The sequence below is a fragment of the Pongo abelii genome, chromosome 14 (assembly GCF_028885655.2).
Source record: "Pongo abelii isolate AG06213 chromosome 14, NHGRI_mPonAbe1-v2.0_pri, whole genome shotgun sequence".
In the NCBI taxonomy this organism is placed as follows: domain Eukaryota; kingdom Metazoa; phylum Chordata; class Mammalia; order Primates; family Hominidae; genus Pongo; species Pongo abelii.
In genome coordinates, this window is record NC_071999.2 from 81,495,920 (window position 1) to 81,523,023 (window position 27,104).

Below are 27,104 nucleotides of genomic sequence, written 5' to 3' on the forward strand. Positions count from 1 at the left end.
TGAGGTCAGGGGTTCAAGAGAGCTCTGTTTTTCCTTCTGCCTTGAGTGTGCTTATGATCAAAGTGGGAGGATGTTCAGCCCAGTGTATTCTTTGTCCTGTGCATTGATGGTTCTTTTGTGCTTTGGCTAATTTAATGTTTGACATGTGTATGTTGGTTATTAGTCTAAAGAAGGGGCTATCTATTTGCAACTCTGCTATTTTTTGTTGTCAGTTTCTAGTGACTTTCCCCACTTACTACTTCTAAGTTAAAGTGCTGGGTTTTTGTTTGTTTGTTCATTTTTTGAGACAGAGTCTTGCTCTTGTTGCCCAGGCTGGAATGCAGTGGTGCAATCTCAGCTCACTGCAACCTCCGCCTCCCGGGTTCAAGCTGTTCTCCTGCCTCAGCCTCCTGAGTAGCTGGGATTACAGGTGCCCACCACCACGCCTGGCTAATTATTGTCCTTTTAGTAGAGACGGGGTTTCCCGTGTTGGCCAGGCTGGTCTTGAACTCCTGACCTCAGGGGATGCGCCCGCCTCAGCCTCCTAAAGTGCTGGGATTACAGGCGTGAGCCACTGCACCCGGCCATTGCTGTGGATTTTTATAAGATAATTTTCTTTTTACTCAAGAGTTAAGCTATGGTTTGAGCACACGGGCTGTGGAATTTATTCTACTTGTTTACTTTTTTGAAGGATAATATACAGAAAAGTATACATATTATAAATGTACAACTTAAATACTTTTTGGAAACTGAGCACACCTAAGTAGCCAGCTTCCAGATCGAAGCACAAACAATTGTCATCCTAGCGCCCCATCCTCTTCTAATCTCTTCTGTCATTCTCTTCCCACAAGGGTAACCACTACCCTGACTTCTAACAGCATTTTTTTATTCAGCCTGTCTTTGTAATTTATATGAATGGAATAATACAGCCTGTACTCTTTTGCATTTGGCTTCTTTTTCTTTCCGTTATTTGAGAGGTTGAACTTGTCGTTGAATGTAGTTGAAGGTTATTTTTATTGCCATGTGATATTTCATTATGTGGATATGCCATAATTTATCTATTATAATGTTAAGGACATCTACGCTGCTTCTAGTTTTTGTTGCAATGTATAGTGCCGTGATAAACATTCTTGTATATAACTTTTTGTTAACATATATAAGCATTTATGTTGGATGTATACCTAGGAATGGAATTATTAGGTCATAGAATATCAATGTATTTAGCTTGAATAGATATTACCAAGTGACTTAAGAGTTTAAGTAGTTGTACCAATTTACATTTCCATCAGTAGTGTGAGAGTTCATGAATTTCATTGTTGAGATTTTTTTTGGGAGGTGGGTAAGAGGTGCATGCTATTCTTAGGTTCATTTCAGTACATGTTTGTCTTCTGGAAAGGAATGGTCTTAGTTGCCTTGTTGATTCTTTGAAAGCTAAGTTAAAAATTTGTCTCTGTGTACTCACATTCTCCTTTTACTTTTTCTTTGTATATATGAATATATATGTGTTTTATGTTGTTGTCTTCTACATGCATATATAGATGTGTGTATATTTTATCTTAAAGTATACTACTGTGCTGTTAGACTGGACAGGCCAATTACAAGCTTTCTAATCAGGCTTCTACAAGTCTCTGAATTCACACTGATCCTGCTTAAGTGTCTCTAATGAGGGGAAGTGCTTTCTTTTTAGGATGACCCATCCCTTTGTGAAGTAGCATATTGTTGCTTCTTCAACACTGTGGTGCCATCCGTCTCTTTTTAACTTCTCCCATAAATATCATGCCCTTTCATATGTGAGCAAAAAACCCATGATTCTTATAATACAGTGAAGTTTCTTCAGGCAGAGGTTCATGGCTGTTTTTTAAACTGCCACTTTTCAACATTTGCAGGGTCAAAGTCTCTGAGCAGTTTGCTCTGGGGAACTTGGATGAAAAACCTTATAGATGATGAAAAAAAAAAAACCCTCAGTGCAAAGTCGCTTTTATTTTTCATTGTGTTTTTAAGGTTTTTTTTCCCCCATTTCCCAGTTCTTTTTTCATGAACACACTGATCCCCCCTCATTGGGTTTAAACCTTGTTTAAGAAGGAAATACAAAAAATGCACAGAATGTATTTAAAAATTAGACTAAAATGAATAAAATGAAAAAACAGCACTGCTTTTTATAGAAAACTGACAATTATGTTAATGAATATCAATGAATACAGAAAATCAATGCATTATACTTTTGTCAAATCAATGAATATGGAAAAATTCTTCTGATGGAGATAATATGAGCTCTAAGAGATTTGAACTTCCATGTGATATTAATATTCATAGAACTTTAGAATAAAAATGAGTTTTTTTCTAGCTATAATTAATAATTTAAGGTTCACAGATATTACCTAATAGATAATTTTCTTTCTTTACAGGCAAGAAGAGACTGATAGGAGAGTGAAAAATGTAAGATACATTTACCTTAATGGAGCATTATAAGTGGCTTTCACTTCCATGTTCTGTAAGAAGGCAGTGAATCTAAAAGTATACTCTACATCTCTTTTCTAATTAATTTTTTGCTACAAACCAATCAGTTACAAACAGTAAATATGTTTAAATATATGCATTAGAATATATGGTTAGGTTGTTCAGCTCCCACTTATAAGGGAGAACGTGTGGTGTTTGGTTTTCTGTTCCTGCATTAGTTTGCTGAGGATAATGGCTTCCAGCTCTGACCATGTCCCTGCAAAGGACGTGATCTTGTTTCTTTTAATGGCTGCATAGTATTCTAGAGCTGAACAATGAGAACGCATGGACACAGGGAGGGGAACAACACACATTGGGGGCTGTCAGGTGATGGAGGGAAGGAGAGCCTCAGGTTAAATAGCTAATGCATGTGGGACTTAATAGCCAGGTGATGGGTCGATAGGGGCAGCAAACCACAATGGCACACGTTTACCTACGTAACAAACCTGCACATCCTGCACATATATCCCAGAACTTAAAATAAAATTAAATTAAAAAACATATTGTTAGAGTGGTATAAGAGGATAGGTTAGATTTAGGAAGCTGTTTGTTATGTGTTAGTAATATGCTAAAGGCAAGTAAACACATTTTAAGATTTTTATGGGAGTAAATAGGAAACTACCAATTTAGACTTTAAGGAAAAGCACTGACTGTTTAAGGACTCTGGGTAATTCATCAATGTAGACTCATATGTCTTACAATACTTTATGGAAATTGCAAGAATATCTAAAAATGTTGCAGCTTTATTAAAAAGTTTAACATCCTTATTAAGGAAGCTGAGAATTATTGATATTTAGGTGATCATTCTGTAAGTTTGATGAAAAAATATTGATTGCTTTAAAAGTTTCATTTGTGTTTTGTCTTATTTTTTTCCCTCTTCATATATACTAGTAGAGTATATGAATGACTACCTTTCGGAGTCTGGGCTTTTGGTCTAAGAACTTGCTCAGAGACAGGAAAATTTAGCAAGAAAAATAAATTAAGATTTTTAATGACTTTTCCTTTTCCCATAAACTTAAAGTCTACTTTTCACTTACAGAGTAATATGTGCTATCATTTATCTACAGTACTCACCTATATTTGAGCTTGCAATTGGTTGCTCATCGACTGATCTTGTTGTTCATGGATTTTTTTTTTTTTTTAAGGTTTTGATAACATTGTACTGGCTGGGAAGAAAAGCACAAAGCAACCCGTACTATAATGGTCCCCATCTTAATTTGAAAGCGTTTGAGAATCTTTTAGGACAAGCACTGACGAAGGTAAGTAAACTACATCTGTGTGAGATTACTGCTGTAATACAGTATCACTGCTTTCCCTTCCTCCTCTCTTCTTTTTCTTCTCCTTCTCCTCTATAACAAATATGGCAACTCCGACTCTCTTTGTCCCACTCTCAATTGGGCTGAGTAAAGAGGAATGTTACTCATTTATTGGCTTTATATGCCACCACCAAGGAGTGAGTTGGGTCTATTCCAGAGCAATTTCCAAGGTAGAGAGACTTGCTTACCTTTTAATTCTACATAATTTGATGACACATGCATTGGCTTCCTTCCTTACACACTTTATGTAGCTTAAGTATTGCTATACTCATTGTAAACTCAACCTGTAGTAGAGAGGTGCTTCCTGGACTGTTAACACTCATGGAATTTACTCAATTTCTTTGTAGTAATGTGTTCTTGTCATAGATGATAGTCTTTAATGCCCACACTTTCATAGCCCCACAATTCTACTATGCCACCTCTGTTTCCTGAAGAGTAGGACATGGTGTTAACTGGAACTTGATATAAGGTTTTTAATTTAGAATCTTTTGTTTTATACACATTTCTAGTCATTCATACTTTGGAATCAATGTGACAGCCTTTTGAGTGCTTGAGGACCATTTTCAGAGAGCCAAGTGCCAGGACTGACTGTAGTTCTGCCAAATCTTCATTTATAAGATCCACATGGGAAAAACGAATTTCTCTGGGTAGGGATATTTATTCAGGGAAATTTGTAAGACTCAGAAGAGCCCTTTTGTGTAGTCACAATGGTGTTTCATCATCTAATTAGTAGTCATTGTTTCATGGGTTTCTCTAATGGTTAAATGATACCACACCAGTAAGGCATTTAGCATTAGCCTCTAGAACATTGTAAGGTTGCAATAAATATTAGTTGCTGTGATTGGAAGAAATTTTAGGCCAGGATGAACATGATAAACTTGGCTTGCACCTACCCTGATCTTTAAATAATTTTGCCTGAGCCCAGCCACATGTATTATAGCAAGAGGTGGGATTATAGAGCCTAGAAGATACAGGTATTCCTGTTCACCCTCAAAATGTAAGGAGTCAATAACACTCTATTCAAATTCCTTGAATAAGTTAATTCAGGAAATAGCTGAGATATTAACATGCATACACATAGTACTAAGTGTTACGACAACACTCATGAGAGACTACGTAACCTCATAAAGCACAATTGTCTAAGATAGGTGAGCATATTGGTCACTGCAATGAAGAATGGTGAGGCTTTAATGGAGGAATTTCAGGGGGCTTTGAGCACAGGGAGAGCCTTGATTTATAGTTATTTCAGCTAATAAAACTTTTGATTAAAACCTATGTTGGGGGCTGGGCACAGTGGCTCATGCCTGTAATCCCAGCACTTTGGGAGGCTGAGGCAGGCAGATCACCTGAAGTCGGGAGTTCGAGACCAGCCTGACCAACATGGAGAAACCCCATCTCTACTAAAAATACAAAATTAGCTGGGTGTGGTGATACATGCCTGTAATCCCAGCTACTCAGGAGGCTGAGGCAGGAGAATCGCTTGAACCTGGGAGGCAGAGGTTGCGGTGAGCCAAGCCTGGGCAACAAGAGCAAAACTCCATCTCAAAAAACAACAACAACAACAACAAAAAACCATGTGGGACTTTGGCTTATGTACTAGGGCTCTCTTTATAGCCTTTGGTCCCTTTAATGACAGTCTGACTCAGGTTGAATAATCCTGGTACAGTGTCTATACCAGGAATGCTTTATCAAAGGCTGTTTCCTGTTACCAGTTTCAAAACCAGAGGAGGTAGATGAAGACCTTATGGTGTATAAAACTAAGGTTGTGGTTCCATTCCATTATAATAAAGTGGGGGTAGCTGTTAGAGGTATGTGACTATATCATATGTTTTGTATCAGTTCTATTAAAATCAAAACCAATGTGTTCATCAGGCATTTCCCATTTAACCAGATAATGCTTAAAAGCTAATATAAAATACCAATTAAACAACCGTTGGTGGAAGTTGTAGCACCTCAGTCAGTCATCTTGGAAGTTGGAGGTGACTCATTTTAATTGACTTGTCAGGGTGCCTCCTTAAAAGCCAGGCACCAAGGCCAAAGGTTATTTTATAACTGAAGTGGCTGTCATCAATAACTTTAACATTTATGAGGTCAAAAATCCATCCTGAGTGTTGAACTCTAAGGCCTTAACAAATACGTGTTTAAGAAACCTGATAGATCTAAACACTTAAATTTAAAAAAATCTTTCTGTATTTTGAGAAGCATTTTGGCAGCACCAGCGCTAGGTCTGGCTTTCCCATCTGCTTGGAAGTAGCAGGATGTAAGGTAGGCACTTGCATTTTCATGACAGGATGTCAACTCTAATGCCAGGGTGTCAGCATCTAAAGCACATGAAATCTCCCTGAAATCTACTAGACCTTATTGATGCTCCAGACACTTGTCAAACAATTGAATCATGAACTGACGGTATTAGATCAAAAGTATGCCTGAGACAGCTGCTAATTATTCACTGCAGACTCTTCAGCTTTTTCATATGTTGAAAATATTTATAATTAAAAGTTGAAAGAAGAGTACAACAAATACCCAGATATGCACCGTATGGTTCAATTATTACAATTTTCCATACTGGCTTTATCTACATATGTGTTCATCCATCTATGTTTTTACTTAACCATTTTAATATAAACTGCAGGTGTATTTCTCCCCCAAATACTCAGTATGCATCTCCTAAGAATATGAATATTCTTCTATGTAGCTACAATGTTTATTATACTTAAGAAAATTCAGATATTCCCCATTATCTAATATTCAGTTGACATTAAAACTTTCATACTTGTCTCCAGCTACTTTTCACAGCACTTTTTATTTTGAATCATGACTTAATCAAGGTTCACATATGTTTGATTGTTAGTAATTACTAGGTTCTTTAAATTGTCTCTGTATTAGTAAGCTCATCTGAAAGTAACATTTCTGGTTTTTACTATGACAAAACTATCTTCACCATATTAAAACATTGTAGTTACTAGATATTCATGATTACTATAAGTCAGGACTACACCATGGGCTTTGTAATTTTACTCACATCCTAATGTTTAAAAAGCCAGGTTATATTTTGTCACTAACATTCACAGAAGAATGTTAGTTAAAAGTGCTTATCTTGAGTAAGTTCTATATAATTCACAAACCTACAGTTAACATCATTTGTGATGTTTCTGTGTGTACTTTATATGAGCCAAACAAATATTTTATTTAGGTCCATAGAAAATAAGTTATATATGTCAGCAAACAAGTATGCTTCCCTTGATTCAACAAGAAGGATAAGCCAGCTGCCAGGACCTTAGAACTAGGTTGTGTAATTAGTGAAAGTAAATGAATTCTGTGAAATTTATGCCCACTTGCTCCTTTTTATTTTTCTGGGGGGAGAGTTAAATAACTTCAGTTGTTAAAGTTTTATGTTAAGGTTAAGCCATCACAAATATTTCCTGGAGATAGAGTGAATATAATCTTGCTGATTTATCTCCTTTTGGATGACTAAGTTAAGGTTAGTTTTTCTCTTTGACTCTTTTCACATTTATTGCTAGAGAACTGCAGTAACTGAGTTTAGCATTTCAATGTTACTCTATGAACTTTCATTAAACTAGTAATTTTCCTTATTTTTAAATAGAACATATATACTAGTTTATTAAATAATATTGAATATCTCCTTGTTATTACTTTGAATATTGAATACCTCCTTATTGTATCAGTTGTGGGGAAACAATTACAAATTTATTTTCTGTTTTTCATCAGCTTTTTTCTGTGTCTGACAGAGAAACCTCATGCCTTACATGTCAAATAAAACCCAACTTAAACTAGGCAAACAAGCAAGTAATACCAATTGATTATATTTTTTGGAAGTTTATTTAACTTACTATTCTTTAAAAAATGTTTTCTTTAGGCACTTGAAGACTCCAGCTTCCTGAAAAGAAGTGGCAGGGACAGTGGCTACGGTGACATCTGGTGTCCTGAACGTGGAGAATTTCTTGCTCCTCCAAGGCACCATAAGAGAGAAGATTCCTTTGAAAGCTTGGACTCTTTGGGCTCGAGGTCATTGACAAGCTGCTCCTCTGATATCACGCTGAGAGTGGGGCGTGAAGGTGTGTTGTGTTTTGGCTGATAGTTCATTTGTTTGCATATCAAGGGAGAACTGGGAACAGGAGAGAATAGAAAAATGGAGTGAAAACTAGGCAAAATTTTCACTTAGAAGTGGATTTTCATAGAGACTCAAGTATAATTGGGGGTTTTGTTATTTTTTTCTCCTTCATGATGGTGATAGTTTCATTTTTGAAAAATTTCATTTCTGGAAAGGACTGGGAGGTGACAGTTAATTGTGGCCTGTTTTATCAGTGATAATCTATCCTGGCTCTTCTCTCTCCAGATTCAGGCTTAATTTGTGTTCAAGAGTTCTATAAACTGATATATCTAAACATAGAAAGGAATATAAGACTCTGCAAAACAAACAAAAAAAATCTCTTCTAGTTTCTGAGTAACTTTCATCCTTGGCTTTTTTCTTAAGATTAAAAAAATTCTCTTAAGCAAAGAAAGAAAAATATTTTTACAATTATTTCTATAGATGAGAAGAAATGATTGCTATCTATCATGATAGAATATTATGTTAAACTTTGTAGACTGAGTAATATACCACCACTTAACATGCTGGTAGAAATCCTCTTTTGGTCCTTTCAGGGTCAGAGCTAACCCAGGACAGAGCAAGTGTGAAAGGAACATGTTAGAGACATTCTGTTGTGGGAAGGAACCTTCTTTCAAAATCCCAAGCTTATGGTCAGTTCAGTTATTTCAATGCACATCTTATTCCTGTGGCTACTGGGTATAGCATCAGCAATTTCTGACTGTACATCTCCAGCTATTCAGATTTGACTAGATTGAAATCACAAGTAAAGTTTTTTTTTGAAATATTTCTGTGCTTCTATCGACATCAACGTGAAAACATTGAGTTCTGGCTGTGAATTTGTGCTTGATTGTTAGGGATTTTACATTGCTTGTGTATTTGGAATATTACTTTTCTATTTCTAGATATTTTTCCTAGCATATCTGTGACAAAAATGTCAAAAATCAGCAAACTTAAAATAATTGTACAGTGAACACACATGTATTCGCTGCCTAATTCCACCATGATGTTTTACTATGCATGCTTTATCTTATACCCATCTCTCTCTCTTCTCTCTCTCTTTCTCTTTGTCCCTCCCTCCCTCTTTCTTTCTCTATTATAATTTAATCATCTTATTTTTTGAGGCATTTCGGAATATATCACACTTGTCCTAAATACTTCAGTATGCACATCATTAACTAGAATTCTTTGTTTTACTTCTGATGTGAAACTTATATAAATAAAACATGCTATGAATTTGTTTTCCAAAAAACCAACCAACAATTTATTAAGCATGGTAACAAAAAACCTGAATGCTTTATCTTTTAGAGTAGTAGTTTTTAAAACAAAAAATGTGAAATGCTATTTAAGCATTAACCTTTATAATTACTGCCACATGTATTGGCTGTTTGCTGTCAAGGTGTGACATTTTCATAGCCCAGATGACGATTCCAATACGTTTAAGGAAATGAATCTGAGTATGTGATTCATCTGAGTGGTTAAAGCTGTAAAAGCAGAGGGTGAAATTCTGAACCCGCTGTATTTCTTTGCCCTGACTGAAGAACCTACTCCATGTAATGATGGAATTTATATCTAGCCAAGGAATAAAAGGGGAAGAGATAGAGGGCATATGGGAATATGCAGGCTTCAGTCAGTTCAGATGCAGTGGCCCACCCATCGGTGTGGAATCTAAGTCGTCTTCTCAAATCCTTGTTGGAATGGTCACCTGTCCGTGTAACCAAAAGCAGAGGGCCACTGTCACATCCCTTTCTGATCTTGGAAATGGGGCTGCAGACCTTGTTTAAAGAGTGCGTAAGTGAAGTCTTGGAAATTACAACTAAGCGGGGGAAAAAAGCCTGGGATGGAGGTACCAGGCCGATAAAGCTCTTTTGTGATCAGTGTGTTAAAATTCTACTGCCACTCTCTAGTTGTAGTCCTAAATTGATGAGCACTATAATGTAGGGTAATATTTTTAGGATAACAGAATTGCAATGTCACATTCTCTAGTTTTACATGAAAACTCATATCAAGAATGATACTTTGGGGGAAAAAATTCTCTGTAGGACACTATACTGGGCTAAAAAATACTTTATCTTAAAAATTAAAAAGTAAAATAGTCTCTTTATGACTTTAAAATTCCACATGTATAGATTTTGGCAAGAGTAATTGATATGCTTATTGGAAATGAGAGATAAATGTCTGATTTTTTAGAAGGTGGTAAAAAGAAAGCACCAGTTTATTGACTACTACTCCTCATGGTCATAGCTGCGTTTACTTTCCCTCTTTTCCAAGACTCTACTCTCCTTTTACCCTGTCCCTGTCTCATAGCTGTATGTTAAGCGACTTCCTGTAGACTGTTCGCAGTGTTATTTACTGTAGCTTCCTGCCAGGCAGGAGGGAGGGGAAGAGACTGCATTTAACTCAGGTTAACCCTGCAGGTGCTCTACCTGCTGAGAGCTTGTAGCTGTCAGGCACTGTGCACAGCCAGGCCTGGAGAGAACCCTGGTGCGAAGCAAGTAACATTTCCAAACCTTTACAAATGCACAGGAGGCAGGAAGAGAAGCGTGGGAAAGAGAGACAACTTGGCTTGGATTTGTAGTGTTGTTCTCCCCACTTTTCTTCCTTTGTCTTTAAAAGAGTAGATTTATTCTTCTTCTTTTAAGAAAGCAGATTACTATTTGTATCTATCTGACCTTGAGGAGTATCAAAGGGTGTTCTTTTGAATTTGTGTTTAAATGATTTTGAATCATAATACAACGTTCCCAGTATAATTTCCATGGCTACTCTGAAGAAACTGTGAGTTCTGTGCTCTCATTTGGGCATAAGACTTGAGATTCCTTTGGAACTTTAGAAGTCATCCAGTCCAACCTCATATCTAATGTGTGATTCTGGTTTATAGAATCTATCCAGACCCTTTACAAGCTTTTTTTTTTTTTTTCTTTTTCTACATCCTCCCTGATCTCTCCCCTCACATGTATTATAGATAGCTGCATGCCTTATTTTAAATTCCTGAGTTCTCCTACAATTATTTTTGCATGTTGTTTTAAGTATCTGTGACTCCATTGCTAGATTTTATTTCTATGTATTACATCAACAAATCTTATGGAAAATCATGGAGGAAGAGATTGGGAAGAAAAGGGCTCACTAGTAAAATAGGACTTTTTCTTCTTAGAGCCTACAACAGCAAAAGAATGTACTGCATGTGCCTCCAGTATGCAAAGCGAGTTCCTCCTAATGGATCTTATCACAACTTCGTGACAAATTTCTAAAAATATTCCCTGCAGTTAGCAGTGGCAGCACTGGGTTTCTAAGGGAAAGACAAAGCAGGCGCGCTGTGTGGGTTTCAGTTAGGCGAATAATCTGGAGAGTAAAGCAAATTCTTGTGCCTCCTTTATAGGTTTTGAAAGTGACACAGATTCGGAATTTACATTCAAGATGCAGGATTATAATAAAGATGATATGTCGTATCGAAGGATTTCGGCTGTTGAGCCAAAGACTGCATTACCCTTCAATCGTTTTTTACCCAACAAAAGTAGACAACCATCCTATGTACCAGCACCTTTGAGGAAGAAAAAGCCAGACAAACACGAGGATAACAGAAGAAGTTGGGCAAGCCCGGTTTATACAGAAGCAGATGGAACATTTTCAAGGTACTGAGATGAGTGTGATTATTGAGTTTCGTATGCTTTTCGAATATGGTGGGATGTTAAATGTGGTAAAAAGAATGGCTTTTAAATGTTTTTCATAGATCATATATTAAGCTTGACTAGTGAGAATATTTTTCATCCCTCTATTTTTAGTTATACATATCTTGAAGCCATTTCTTCTGTTTTAGAATGTCAGCATATGATTTGCTAGGTCTTTTTTTAGATGCATGACTTCAGTTTATTGGTATTTTTCAGCTTACCAGATAATTTATATTGTTTATGATGAGCCCTGCCGTGTAATGTTTTTCCTTTTTTGATCTTAGTGGACATGAAAAGAATCCTTTAATTTCTCAGCAAATTAGCAGAACAGAGTGTGGTTTTGCAAATCCAGCTTCCTCTCACAGGGAGGCGTATGGTTTTCAAAGTGGTTCGGACTCTGAGGATGAACGAAGGTTTCCTGACATAGTTTTGGATGACTTAGCCAACCGTAGATTCCAAGTGAAAAAGAGGTCCCAGAATTTCATCTCGAAAATCACCTCTCCTAATTCTTGTCCGCAAATATTTTCTCCTGCTGATATGTTTGCCACGGGGCTATATGGACTGATAAGGTCAGAAATACTTGTCCTGGATCTGGCTGTCTATTATGCTGCTGATTTTAATTCAGAAAGTAACACCCCAAGTTGTTTGTTATGTGCCTCTTCCTTTTAACACAGCTTCTAATAAAGTATCTTTGGCCCATGTGTATTTAGCTATCCTTGAATTAAAATAGGATGCTGTTATAATAACTTTGTCCTAGGAGCTGTGGTGGTGATGAGAATGGAAACTAATTTCCTTTGTCCACAGTGGTGTAAACTTTGTGAACCAGAAAGCATGCCGTTTGTGTTCTGTGTCACAAATGCTCATACAGTGTCTTAACTGGTTGGATGTTTTGAACAGTAATCAGAGGAGGATTTGGGGCACCAATGTGGAGAACTGGCCAACTGTGCAAGGAACTTCAAAGTCCTCTTGTTATTTGGAAGAGGAAAAAGCAAAGACAAGAAGCATACCCAACATTGTAAAGGATGATCTTTATGTGCGCAAGCTCAGTCCAGTCATGCCAAACCCAGGGAATGCTTTTGATCAGTTTCTTCCCAAATGTTGGACCCCAGAAGATGTGAACTGGAAAAGAATAAAAAGGGAATCTTATAAGCCATGGTATAAAGAATTTCAGGGATTCAGGTTTGTCGTTGTGCATGTTTCTGTCACACCAGTGTTCATTCAGTACCCCCGCTGGGGTTCTATGTGCATGTTTTTTATAATAATAGGAGAGACAGAGAAAGTCTAATTAGTTCTCTAGTATCTGCAGAACCTATATAATGGAAATGAATTTCTGTTTAAATTTAAACCTGAGGATCTAGATCTTAAAAAGCCCTGTTCTATACATAGTCATAGCACGGCATTATTTTTAGTAGTTCTGTTTTTCTCCAATTCTTTGTCTCATTCCCTCCTCCCTTCTTTTCTTCATGTCACTCACAGTAGAAGGAATTCAGACTCTGAGGATGAGGACTCAGGTTCTGACAGAAGCGCCACCGTTTTTAGTAGAGCACAAAAAGCAGAGCATAGGCTAGACGGCAACTGCCAAAGACCTTCACTCTTGCTGGAATTAGCTACCAAACGGGCTGTAAAATCACCGGACTCCCATGCAGCCAGGAGAAGCAGTAGTGCTTCGGATGAGCCCAGGTGCCCCTGTCTGCATGAGCCTGCCTGCTGTGGGTCTGGCCTCAGACACCCCTCTGCCTGCTTCTGCTGCTCCATTAACCTGGGACCTGATTGCACTGAATCAGGAAACCTGACTCACTTAGTGGACTTAGTACAAAAGCGTAATGTATAACACGCTGCTTTCTGTGCAACTACATCAGCTTGGAAGTCTGTAGGATTCAACATTCTTCCTTAGCACAATAATGTGTGAGACAGGATATATTTACATGTGGCAGTTCTTTTGAAAAGCCGGTTCAAAAAGGCTTGTTAGAAAGTTTACCTATTTTCACAGTTTTGCTGTGTGTGGAGATGTGGAAAAAGGAAATAACTTTCAGGTTGGAGACTGGGAAGGGCAAGTCTAGGGAAAATGCAAAGGGAAGATTCCTTGAGCTCTTTTATAAAACTTCAGAGCAATTTATTTTCCCTTTTTCCTGCTGATTACATATACCTATTGCATAAAGTGCACGATGCACAACTTGTGAAACTTTCAAAGATTATTCCTTCTTCTTCAGGGGGCACTTAGGCCACTGTGGCAAGTGGAATGAGAAAGGGATACCAGGGGCCAGGCAGGGTGGCTCACGCCTGTAATCCCAGCACTTTGGGAGGCCAGGGCAGGTGGAGCACTTGAGGTCAGGAGTTCGAGACCAGCTTGGCTAAAATGGTGAAACCTTATCTCTACTAAATATACAAAAATTAGCCAGGCATGATAGGGGGGCCCTGTAATCCCAGCTACTCGGAAGGCTGAGGGAGATGAATTGCTTGAACCCAGGAGGCGGAGGTTGCAGTGAGCCAAAATGGTACCACTGCACTCAGCCTGGGCGACAGAGTGAGACTCTGTCTCAAAAAAAAAAAAAAAAAAAAAGAGTACCAGGGAGTGGCTTTTGTGTGTGCCTGGGAGGGGTACCTAGTCCACGCTCCAGCCCCATCCGTGGCCTCCATGGGGCCCAACTTTCCTGAGAAGTATGCTCTGCTCTTATTTCTTTAGAGATTATCCAGGAAAGTCATGGGTGTTGGATTAAATGCTAGTCTGTTTTCCTAGCAAGAGTCCCCCCAATGGTCTTCTAAAATGATTTACCCTCAGTAACTGGCTAGTTGGTCTGCTAATCACCTTTGGCTAGTCGATCTGCTAACTACCTTTTCTCCCCAAGCTTAATAAGATTCTCTTTCCTTTTTCCTCTCTGTGCATCAGTCAGTTTTTACTGCTTCAGGCCCTCCAAACATACTCTGATGACATCTTGTCTTCCGAAACACATACCAAAATTGATCCCACTTCTGGCCCAAGGCTCATAACCCGCAGGAAGAATCTCTCTTATGCACCAGGCTATAGAAGAGATGACCTTGAGATGGCAGCCCTGGATCCTGACTTAGAGAATGATGATTTCTTTGTCAGAAAGACTGGGGCTTTCCATGCAAATCCATATGTTCTCCGAGCTTTCGAAGACTTTAGAAAGTTCTCTGAGCAAGATGATTCTGTAGAACGAGATATAATTTTACAGTGTAGAGAAGGTGAACTTGTACTTCCGGATTTGGAAAAAGATGATATGATTGTTCGCCGAATTCCAGCACAGAAGAAAGAAGTCCCGCTGTCCGGGGCCCCAGATAGATACCACCCAGTCCCTTTTCCCGAACCCTGGACTCTTCCTCCAGAAATTCAAGCAAAATTTCTCTGTGTACTTGAAAGGACATGCCCATCCAAAGAAAAAAGTAATAGCTGTAGAATATTAGTTCCTTCATATCGGCAGAAGAAAGATGACATGCTGACACGTAAGATTCAGTCTTGGAGACTGGGAACTACCGTGCCTCCCATCAGTTTCACCCCTGGCCCCTGCAGTGAGGCTGACTTGCAGAGATGGGAGGCCATCCGGGAGGCCAGCAGACTTAGGCACAAGAAAAGGCTGATGGTTGAGAGGTCAGAGTGTGTTTCTGCAAGGATTTTGCTTGTAATGGATGGTCTTGTGTAACTTTTCTCATGCGAGAAAGCAGCTCATCGTGTTGCTCAACTCTGCATGTCGCGTGCCATTTTGAAGCATCCCGTAAAATTTAATTTGCTTTGAAAAACCCTCAGTCATTTTGTAGAAAAAGTGCAATTCCATATTTGCATATCTCTAAATAACTTATTTAGGCCTGTTTAAGACTGTATATACATAAACCTTGCCTTTGACTTAAGCAGTACTGTGGTACTATCCACCAATACGAAGTTTCATAAAAATGTTTTCCAACTTATATTTCTGGACTTCTCATGTTCAGGCATTTTTGTAACCGTCTGGTTATAGTTTGGTTTTATGTGTTGCTCACATTTTAGAGTGTCTGATTTTTTTGGGGTAGTGAAATTTTCCCTTAAAATATGGCATTGCAAATTTCATTTAACTTAATTTTTGTTTTTGGCCTAGGTTTCTTGGACTATCATTTGTAACTTATTTTTATTTATAAAGTTCAGAGTAAATGTTGATGTTAAAATGCATGAATGGTATTTGTTGTCTGCTGAATTTTATGTGTATGTAATCATGGCCATTTTGATAGTTTGTATTATGCAACTTGCCTTTTTGATGAATGTTCAGTTTGTGGAACTTAGAGATGGACAAATCTGATTAGGTTGAATAAAATTAAAGGATCCAAATCTAACTTAACAGTTCCTGACAATGGGAAGCCTTTTCTTATGGATTTGTTAGCTCAGAGTAAATTGAGGAAATTCTTCATTTTGCTTAATCTGAATTTCCTGAGATAGGAAATGGATGAGAACTTGAGATATGATCAGAAATGTGATGGAAGAAGTGACCTTTTGAGATGTGTCCGTCTCCAATTAGATTCTTAAGTGAAAGACATTGAACGTTTAGAAACTAATATGACTGGGAAAAATGACTTTTTAATTTTTGGTTTTCTGGTTTCTTAGACTCTTTCAAAAGATTTATGGTGAGAATGGGTAAGTTATGTGGTTCACAGTAAAAAATCTGTGCGTGTTGTTTGTTCTTTGTATAACTTACTGTATTTCTGGCATGGCATGTCACTAAATGGGGGTGTTGTGTGCTGTGCATGAGATTTTTTAAGTGGGAAATGTTTATTTTGCAACCTAATGGTAATATTTCTGTGTCTTGGTGCCCAGTGCATGATAAAATTATTTGTTTTATTAAAAATTTAAACTTTAGCTCCATCCCTTCTTTTTTCCTTTTTAAAAATTTAATGAGTTGCTTAAAAGTAACAAAAGCACTTGCCTAAGCTTAGGTATATGTATTTTGGTATTTGGTTGCTACATAGACTAAAATTCTGATTTATGGATGCTAAACCCCAAATTACTACATTTTAGAAAATCTGTGATGGAAAACGAATATTAGCATTTACTTCAAGTTTAGAATACACCCAGTTGACATTATCCTATAATCGGCCAACTGGGAGCTTCGTTAGTAGGGATGCATTAAACTTCCCTAGGTGGTATTTGGAAGTATTATATTTTCAAGATTCCTGATTAGGAAAAAAAAGTTATAACATGGCTATGTTTATAGTGCAAAATAGTCCTTCAAAAACTGAAAAAATCTTTTTAATTTCTAATATCACTGTTGCAAAAACTACATTTTTTTTTTTTTTTTTTTTTTGAGATGGAGTCTCGCTTGCCCAGGCTGGAGTGAAGTGGCGCAATCTTGGCTCACAGCAACTTCCACCTCCCAGGTTCAAGCAATTCTCCTATCTCAGCCTCCCGAGTAGCTGGGACTACAGTTGCATGCCACCACACTCTGCTCATTTTTGTATTTTTAGTAGAGACGGGGTTTCATCAGATTGGTCAGGCTGGTCTCAAACTCCTGACCTCAGATGAACCATCCACCTTGGCCTCCCAAAGTGCTGGGATTACAGGCAAAAACTACATTTATAGTAAATCATTTATTCATTCTTAGTACAAAATCACAAGGAGGCTATATCTTTATATTTTTCACCAAACTTTCTGTAACTTTTTGAATCTAACGGCTAATAGTGTTTGAGCAAGAGGAAGAGAGTTAAAGGATGACTGATGTTTTAATCTGCTCAAGCCTCAGTAGCTAAGTATCTTCCCTTACCAGGATTTACTTCATCTATAAGAATCTCTAGTTTTGATAGCTTTTTATAATTTTGATAATTCAGAAATGTTGGAAGCTACTAAACGTAAAGCAGTATAACCATTCTAGATGCCAAAGGTGTAACTGAGCCACAGGCAACAAATTGCAAGTACTCGTTAGCCACTGATTTTAAAAACCAGGGTCCCTGCATGCTTTCCGTGTGCCATGCAAAGGCACATTATCCCCTTTCCAGCTCATCTGCATGACGCTTAAGCATTTGCTACTCTCAAGTCATAGGAAAGCCGTTTTAACTTGATTAAAAATCTCTTTGCAGCTTTAAGCATGTTGAATTGTAACTTTCAGAAAAATTTTCATTTGTAAATTAAATATAACTTTATAATGTAAGCAGCTCTCAGAAATAGTTGCTTTTCTTAAAGGGAATACAAGTACCCAGAGTACAAGTATGTGGTGGGAATGTCAACATGTACAACCATTTCAGTGGCTGGATGTGTTCCCTGTAGTGAGGGATAAATTATATGACTGAGTTAGAGAAGAAGACAGAAACCTAAAACCAAAGCTTGAAAAGCTAAAGATTTTTCTGGATTAGAGCTAACAGCAGCAAATGTTTTCTATCCCAAGATAGTTGTTTCTGACAGTACAATATTTGTTTTAAAGGCTGTTCTGCATGCAGTTCAATGCCAAGGTAACTACACAAATAAAGCAAGATTGTCTGTAAATTAAGACTGAATAATGCATGATGTGTCAAACAATGGAAAGTGTTATAATATGAATGTGTCCTCAGAAAACTCAAGTGTGTTTTGGACCATTTGAAGTCAAATAAGTCAAATCTATAACAAAGGATTTTTCTCTAGTCTGTCAGTTACCAGTACTTTTTCTTTTTCTTTTCTTTCTTTCTTTCTTTCTTTCTTTCCTTCTTTCCTTCTTCTTTCCTTCTTTCCTTCTTCTTTCCTTCTTTCCTCTCTCTCTCTTTTTTTTTTTTTTTTTTTTTAAAGAGATGGAGTCTTGCTATGTTGCCCAGGCTGGTCTCGAGCTCCTGAGCTCAAGCATTCCTCCTGCCTTGGCCTCCCAAAGTGTTAGGATTACAGATGTGAGCCGTCATGCCCTGCCTACCGGTGCTTTTCTTAAGTAGATCTGCTGCAGTGAAAAGAAAATAGAAATTTAAATTGGATTAAGTGTAGGCTTTTAATCTAGAACTTGTTTCATGTTTATGCTTGGTGATATTTCTCTGAACATAATGTACGTTGTCAAGCTTGGCATACTTACCTGGAAAAGTGATATTGCTCAACATGCTGTCATTGAAAAATAACTTCCTGTAACATGAATGCTTTCTTTTTTGTAAGGACTGGGTTAAAGAGAAATGTGCAATATCTTTTGAAGTCTGAGACTGTTAATTTCTGGCTTGCTTTTTGTTTGGCATTTAACACCTGTCAGTTTGTTTATTTTTAAGACGTTTTGTATGTGGTAGTCATTTCTTCTATGCGCTTTCGTCTTGCATGGATTTGTGTCTGTATGGTTTCATGAAACTTGAAAATTTGGTCATGTGTTTTGGCAGAAGCAATTTATGACAAAATTTTTTGTAAGAATATATAGAAATAATCTTGTATGTGATTAAGCTGTTGAATATGTTGCCAGTATTAATAGGAAATGAACACTGATTTCACATGAAGTTGTAATAACAGACAATTAAGTCACCCACATTTCACTTATGGGTTTGGCCAAAAGATTCTGTAGAATTATAAAGGCTTATGACAGCAAAAAAGAAAGAGAAAAAAAGCCAATTTCGGTTATTTCTAGGGATTTCCCTCCACCCCCAGGAGACATTTGGCAATGTCTGGAGGCATTTTTTATTGTCTCATTGGGTGGGTGGGGGTGTGTGCGCTACTGGCAACTAGTGCCTTCATAGCCATAGATGCTGCTAAATGTCCTACAGTACACAGGAGTGCCCTACAACAAATAGTTTTCTGGCCCCAAAATGTCAGCAGTGGTGCTACTGAGGAACCCTCATTGAGACTATAAATCTATAAATGAAAAGTTTACATCCCGTTGCCTTTTTATTCTAGTGTATGGTAATTCCAAAGCCTCTTGCCCAAGTTTTAGCATTGATTGCTCTTCAGAGAATTCCTATAGTACCTGATGGAAATATACTTAGAGGTACATAAATCAGTATGTTCCTATCTCCCTCCGAAAGTTGGGGAGCCTTAACCCTAGTATCATGGAATTTCTGTTTGCTGTATAAGGCTATCCATGATTTTATATTTGAGAAAATTTGCCACATGCTGGTCCTTTCTGATCCTTACTCCTTAGACAGTCAGTCGCCTATAAAGTTCCTGGAAGTGAGTTCTAAAAGGAAACGCCTTAAAACTAGCCAAAAAGTGACAGGAGCATAGTAGGCAATCTGCATAGTGGGAGAAGAGAGTAAGACTTTAGCAACCTTGTTTTATGATTGACACCTTCTTCCTTAAACTTCCTCCTTTTCCTTGTAAATGCTATTTTTTAAAAATTCTATTCAACAGAAAGGCAAGATACTAGATCTGTATTTTTTGGAAAAAATCCAGTTGCAGTTCTAAATTGGAGCCTTTCCAAATAAGGAAATACAAATGAAGCAGGACTTGTAAGAGACATACGATGTGATTTGCCAGCTAATCATCCTTCATTCAACACAACATACTAGAGCTGTGCAATCCTTCATAGTTTTCCCAAACAATTTTCCTGATGCTATCTCTGGTACTTATCTCAAATCTGTGAGGCCGACAGATAGAGATGTGGAGATAGAGAAACAAATATTGCAGCTTTCCCAAGGACATGTGGCTTGTGAGTGGTAGAACCGGACTGGGCTTCACCTCTGAGATAATTCACGTAGACTGCTTGGCAAGGTTGCTGGCACACAGTAAGCCCTCAGAAGCTGAATATTATGCCATTAATGCTGATAAGGGAGGGAAGAATTCTTTGTGATCTGGCTGAGAATCCAGATCTTCCTCTACTACAAAAGTTCTGGATTTTATCACTGTGGTCTGGGGTGACCTCTCTGATTTGAAGCAGCTTGGAGAGTTAGCTTTTGGGAGATCCCAAACAATCCTGTTTGCTTTAATGAGAATTAGTATATGGCCCAGATGGTTTTAAAAATGCAACCCACACAGCCAAATCCAGTTCTCATAACAATCCCTTCCTCACTTAGCAGGTGAGAAAGGGGGACTCGAAAGTGATCTGATGTGTGTTAGGGTGGGGTGAAAACTGGCACCATGGCTGGGCCTGCAGCCCTCCCCTCCTGGCTCGTTGCAGTGCCGGGCTCCAGCTGCTATACAATGTGTGCAGGCTCGATGTGGGTAACTTTTTGTACCCTAGGGAGTGAATTGTGCTCATGTTCCTGCCTTACACAGGGACTTGTCTACTCCAGAGTGTATTTGGTTCACTTTGTTCACATTAAGGACCACCTGTGTGCCAGGCTCTGCTCCGTGTTGGGGGCACCCAGGAGGAGGAGGATGCAGCCTCTGCCTTGAGAAGCACATTTCATGGGAAGACACCTTAGCATTTCATGGTGTAGGAGGATTAGGGCCAAAGGAGAGCACCCCTGGGAGATGCTGGGCCTTCTAGCCTTCCTACCATCAAAAGATTATTAAAATATTAGCATCCTTTTTTTTTTTGTTCTAGAGTTTATGTAATCTCATGTGTTGAGTGTCTAGATACCCCTCATGCCTGGTTCTTGAAAAATTTTTCCTGCCTCTTCTTAGTGAGTCTGTCATAGTATTAGTTCAAATAGCCTCATTCTTCATAGTATGACTTATGTGAATTTATATTCTCAAATTCACACAAATGAGCTTTATAAGTAGTCATACCTGGTTAGATATATTACATTAATAGATCCATCTATATTCATATATGTCCTCATATATTCTCTTGATATAATTTATTCTGTAATAGTCCTTAATAAATCCTATAAAACTTTCTTCATAGAACTGTGGATAGCCATAATAATATTACAAAAAGAATTAGAAACATTTTAAATATAGCAAATTTTGCTTGATTAAATGTGAGAAAACCTACCTCATTCTTACCATAGGCATTGAATGAGTATATCCTGCCTGCCTTGTGCTGCTAATATGTTTTCCTCCTAAGCAACACATGACTTGTGAGGAAGAGAATCCAAACATGCACATGCACAAACAGACACACATGCACTGTAACAGACGTAAGGCTGAGGGTTCAGTACTATGAAAAAGGTGTAGCTGAAGCAGTAGAGGGATTGAGAGGAGGGACAGAGCAGCTTTGATATGGATGAGCTGGGAAGACTTCATCAAAATGCTGAATATTATCTAGATCATTAATTTAACACATTTATTGAGCACCTACTGCAGGCTGGTCTCCCCTTCAGGTACAGGTGATATACCAGCAAACAAATCAGAGAATTCCTGCTTTATAATCTTACAGGGCAAGGCAAGTGATAGGTAAATAAATGTACATGATGGCGAGAAATGCTATGAAGGAGAAAGGACTAGGGTGGGTCAGGGGAGAGGGGCATTTATTATTTCTGGTAAGGTGGTCAGAGAAGGAAACACAGAGGGCACAATTAAGCAGATGCCTGGAAGTGAGACAGAAGCTATGTGGGTATCTAGGTGAAGAGCATTCCAGGCAGATTGAAGAGTAGGGGGAAAAGCAGGAGGTGTGAGCAGGGCAGGGAAGCCAGTTGGCTGGAGCAGAGGGAGTGGGGGCATGGTGCTGATGAGCACAGAGAAGGAGGTAGGAACCAGGGATAGTGGACCTCTTAGGTTTTGGAAGAACCTGTCTTTAATTTAACTCTAATGAAATGGGAAGAAAGTAGTGGGTGCTGAGTAGAGGTATACCATGATCTGAGTGCAGTCTGAAAGGAACTCTCTGGCTGCTGTTGGGTAGGAAGGGATGGAAGCAGGGAGACTATTGTAATCTAGGTGGGTGTTGTGATGTGATTATTATAATAATTGTAATAATCTGGGTAGGAGATGATGTGATAATTGTTATAATCCAGGTAGCAGATATGATTACTGTAATAATTGTAATCATCCATGTAGGAGTCCCTTGGATCAGGGTGTAATGGTGCAGGTGGTAAGAAGTGGTTGTGTTCTAGATATATTTAGAAGGCAGAGGGACAGGATTTACTGATGGGACCAGTTACAGCATATGAGAGAAAGAGAAGAATCTGGGATGACTACAAGATGTGTGACCCAATGTTGTGAAGGATAGAGGTGACCTTTACTGATATAAGGAGTGTGACAGCTGAGCAGGTTGTGAAGAGGACAATCAGTTTTTTATCTGTGACAAACTTGAGATGCCTATTAGACTTCCAAGTGGAGAATGAACAGGAAGTTGGAAATACCTGTCCAGGGGTCCTGAGGTATGAATGGCATTTAAGAAGTTATGTGTACTGGTAAAGGGCTTTTGAATCAGAGGGAATAGTTTAGGAAAGATGTTTGTTGAAACTGGAGATTGGGTATTAATTTAAGAAGCCATTTTGGAAGTCTAGGTGAGTTGACTGTACTCTGATCTAGGGTGTTGGCAATAGAGATGGAAAGAAAGAGGCACTGAATGAAAGTACTTGATAACTAATGGAAAGTGGGGAGAAGGGAGAAACAAAGGTGAAAAGTGGCTCTTAGGTTTCAGATGTGGATGATTTGAGGGCAGGTAGCAACATTAGTAAAACCACAAGAGGAAAAGCAGGTTTGGGGACAAGATTGAGTTTGGTCACATCAACAATAACCATGCACTTAGTTACAGTTTACAAAATCCCTTCTAGATATTATTTTAATCAGTTTTTTGGCAATTGAAGTGCCTAGGGGATATCGGTGCAGAAAGATTTATTCAAGAAGCAAGTGGAAATGAGTCAAAGGACGGACTGGTTCCTTAATTATAGCATTGGGAATAGTTTAGAAATTATAATTCCATGAGCTAGCTAAGCTAGGAATTCCTGAACTAGCTAAGAGCAAACACGCTTTAAAAGAAATAATGATGGCAACATCTTGGAAGGCAAAATTTAGATGCCCAGGCAGGAGGTGTACAGTTACTTAAAGTCAAGAGTGCAGTATAAAAGATCAGTAGGAAAGAGCTTCAAAGGCTCTTACTCTCATTCCTACTTCTCCTCAGTGTTTAGATCTGACCTCTCCCTTTCCTTGAGACCACTCTCAATCTCTCTTTCCCCTCTGGTATAGTTTACCCGGCTCTTTTATGTGCATGTAGAGAGCACACATGTGCCTGTGCCCAACGCCCCACTCTGTTCATTGGTTTCTGTTGTGGATTGAGCTCTTCCAAAGCTTAACCTCAGTCCATCCTTGTGTTACAAGTTGAATGCATGCAAACTGCCCTAATAAAAGAAGAGGGTTATAGAGGTAGTATAAAGGACTATTAGAAACTACCTGTGGTGCTTTGAGAACAAGTCTAGTGCAGTGGTAGGGTGGATCTTATAGGATCTTTTAGAATCAACAGCACATTTATTCATGGTATTGAACTTGAGAAAAATATCAGGTAAACATTAAATTATTAATCAGTGCCCAGAAAAGGCAGCCAAACCTCAACAGATTATCTTTGAAGGAGATAGAAAATAAAGAGAGATAATTCTAGTGACTATTTTTTTCCTAAAGTAATCCTTTCATGCATTGACCTCTTTAAATATGAACCTTGGGTTTTTTTTTTTTTTTTTTTTTGTGAGACTTGTATAGGGCTAATCTAGCCATTTTGTGAAAAAATTCACACTCGAGTGCTCTTGTTTCTGAGTTTTGGAAAAACAACATTTATCTCTGTAGTGCTACTTCTGTGACACTATCACTGAAGCATCTAGGTAGAAATTTAGGTGGAATTTCCAAATATAAGTCCAACCTCAGTTTAACCCCCAAGTCTGGTCACATGAACTTCCGTAGTAACCGACTCTTTTTGTTGTAGGAGTAAGTCCATGAGCGATGTCAGCGCAGAAGATATTCAAAACTTGCGTCAGCTGCGTTACGAGGAGATGCAGAAAATAAAATCACAATTAAAAGAACAAGATCAGAAATGGCAGGATGTGAGTTATTTTGGGGATTGGAGGGGAGAGAGTGTATTTGTTTAACTTTTCTTTGCTTCTCTTAAAGTCAATATACTCAAGACCATTTTCCTTGCTATTACAGAATTCAGTTCTATATAAAATCTGACCAACTTTCTTTACAAAGATTTTTAAACCTTTTTTTTCTATTATTGTTGCATATTTTAAAGGCCATTGTGAAAAATATACCTGGATGTTTATTTTCTAATATTCTCTGAGTTCTCAAAAGTGTGAGTTGCTTCCTTGCAGTATGATGAACTTACTTACTTGTTTTGGTGGTTGAATTTGGGATATGCACATTAACTATACTCTGATGGGAAAGACCTGGCCAAAGTTTAGGGAGAGAAGAGGAACAGGGTTCTGGCAGAAACCTTGGCATCAGTAAGGAAAGATGAAAAGGGTTAGTAATTAAGAGTTAATTAAGGCGATTGGGGGAGAAATAAGTAATATAACTCAGAGCAATATTTTGGCTGAAGAAGTCAATATTATGAACCAAAATGAAATGTTTTTGCAGAGTTGACATGTATCCAGGTGTTTATATAGATATAGATTTACTCTTTAGTTTTGATCCTGAAGAAAAACGCTTGACCATTTTTTTAATAGAGTAATTGTGATAAACTGAAGAAATGTGAAGAAATACAGTAGACAAACTATCAGAGCAAACCCAGAGGAATTTGAGTACAACTTTATGGTGAGAGTTGAGCAAAGCATGAACAAAGGAGTCAGAGTAAATCTTAATTTTCAAAGGAATTAATAGTCTCTGAAATGAAGAAACCCCTGCCCTGGCTACCTTTCTAAATTCCAGTGCCTCTTTTAATTGGGAACTCAATTTAATTGTCAAGAAACAGTAATTCAATATCACTTTGCCAAAATACACGGTTAATTTTCTGGTGTGAAAGTAAGTATTAAGGGCTTATCTATTAGGTTAAATCAGATAAAAATTCATGCCAGTTATGCTATAGGACTAAATGCGCATTGCTTTTGTTCTTTCTGGAAGGAGTTCATATTGGTCTCAGGCTGTTTTAAAGCAGGAGTGGCTCTGTGGGCTTGCAAGGGGTATAAATCAAACGTACTTTGCATGCCCTGGGGGTGAAATTCGGTTTTGTCTGATACTTTGAATGTGCTTCTGTTTTGACTGGAATGCCACTAACAGTTCTTAGCAGTTCTCTATTTTGGAGACATGGAAAACTTTATACCTTGTAAAATGTCTTAACCCCCTGGGTGTCAGAACCAGCCTAGGTTTCTGGGGGAAATTGAAAAGCTGAATTAGGTTGATTGTCCCTGGGGTCACCCAGCAAGGTTAGGCTTAACGTTCCTGGGGATATGGGGGACAGGTGTTGGTTTGTTCCTGCCACGTGTTCCTTATTGCGCTGACCTAGGTGGACTTAACCCTTCTGAAATTGCATACTCAAGTCTCGCCTTCCCAGTTAAAGCCTTTCCAAAGCCTCCCCTTCCGGAGGTGGAACCGGACCCATGGTCTTCTTAGGACCCCACTCTCTCATGCAATCCTGTCACACTTGTTACTGAACTTTTATTTATATGCCTGTCTCTCCCCTGTAGACTGAGAGATTCTTGAGGGAAACAGCGCCCTATGCATGTATGTATTAATAGTTCCTACACTTGGGCCTGCCTCAAAGTAGGGATTGAACTCTGTGAAATGAAAGAGACTATGCATCTGCGCTTAACCATCACAATCGCGTTTCTGTTTCGGCCTTACTGGTGAAACATGTTTCGCAGAACAGCCAGGTTTTTGGAGTGAGATGAAAACGAACTGGAAACAGTTCCTGATCTATCTAACTGTCACCTAATTACAAGCATTTAGCATTCTTTATGAAGTGTGCAACGAGGCAGATACTTTCTGGGAAAACAAAAATGGGGTCTATCTTATTAGGTCAGGTTTTTCAGACAGACACATGAGATAAAGGCTTGGTACAGAAACGCTGGCTATAAAAAGCAAAATTAGGGCACCTTGGCATCCAGTTGGAGTGAATAGTTTCAGTGATGTAATAAGATACTTTGGCACATTCTGGCTGCTAGAAAGGGTGTATAGAAATTCAGGTGTGCCCCTGCTGATGTGATTTTTCTGTCAGGACCTTGCAAAATGGAAAGATCGTCGAAAAAGTTACACTTCAGATCTGCAGAAGAAAAAGGAAGAGAGGGAAGAAATTGAAAAGCAGGCACTTGAGAAGTCTGAGAGAAGCTCTAAGACGTTTAAGGAAATGCTGCAGGACAGGTAATAATGCTGAATGCACCTTGGTTGTAACAGGGTTGGAGATGCCAGTGTTATAAATAGATACTTTATGTAAGTATAGTGTAACATAGGTGTCCACCAATATTCAACTTTAATCAAATATGCAAAGAAACGTTTAAGATTTTGGTCTGCAGTGAAAAAACAAAGCATTGTTGAAATAGTGACTTAGAGTAATAGTAACAAAATAAATGAGGACTTAAAATAGGTGTTCATTATTTCTTCTTACATTGTGCATTCACATGCAGAATTGGATGGTGCTGACTGTGTTTGGTGCAGGAAATACACTGCTTTTTACTCTTAAGTGAATTAAGGAATGAGATGGTCCAATAAAATCAGCTGGCTCTTTTAACTAAATTGTGTAAAATATAACAAAGTTCTTTTTCATGTTTAATGGTGCAATTCATTATATTTTAAAGAAAGTTTTTATGAACATAAATGTGTGTGTTTTACTTACTCTTTGCATTGCATCTTAACAGTATAAAGGTCAAATTTAAACTTTCCTGTAAAGC

The 27,104-nt window shown here is 38.2% G+C and overlaps 1 protein-coding gene across 50 annotated transcripts in view; it reads left to right on the forward strand.

Annotated features, from left to right (window-relative positions):
- The window catches only part of LMO7 (LIM domain 7), a 229,217-nt gene that overhangs the window by 163,594 nt on the left and 38,519 nt on the right, over nucleotides 1-27,104 (forward strand). For 43 of the 50 annotated variants that reach the window (XM_063714955.1, XM_063714961.1, XM_063714960.1 and 40 more), the window contains 7 exons: nucleotides 2,385-2,415; nucleotides 3,621-3,734; nucleotides 7,669-7,867; nucleotides 11,276-11,528; nucleotides 16,153-16,182; nucleotides 24,209-24,326; nucleotides 26,435-26,577. In XM_063714955.1, coding sequence (XP_063571025.1) covers nucleotides 2,385-2,415; nucleotides 3,621-3,734; nucleotides 7,669-7,867; nucleotides 11,276-11,528; nucleotides 16,153-16,182; nucleotides 24,209-24,326; nucleotides 26,435-26,577 — 888 coding nt within the window. Of the gene's footprint in view, nucleotides 1-2,384; nucleotides 2,416-3,620; nucleotides 3,735-7,668; nucleotides 7,868-11,275; nucleotides 11,529-12,461; nucleotides 12,744-14,451; nucleotides 15,172-16,152; nucleotides 16,183-24,208; nucleotides 24,327-26,434; nucleotides 26,578-27,104 lie in introns of all 50 variants that reach the window. The other 7 variants (XM_063714954.1, XM_063714974.1, XM_063714976.1 and 4 more) reach the window with 2 other exon arrangements.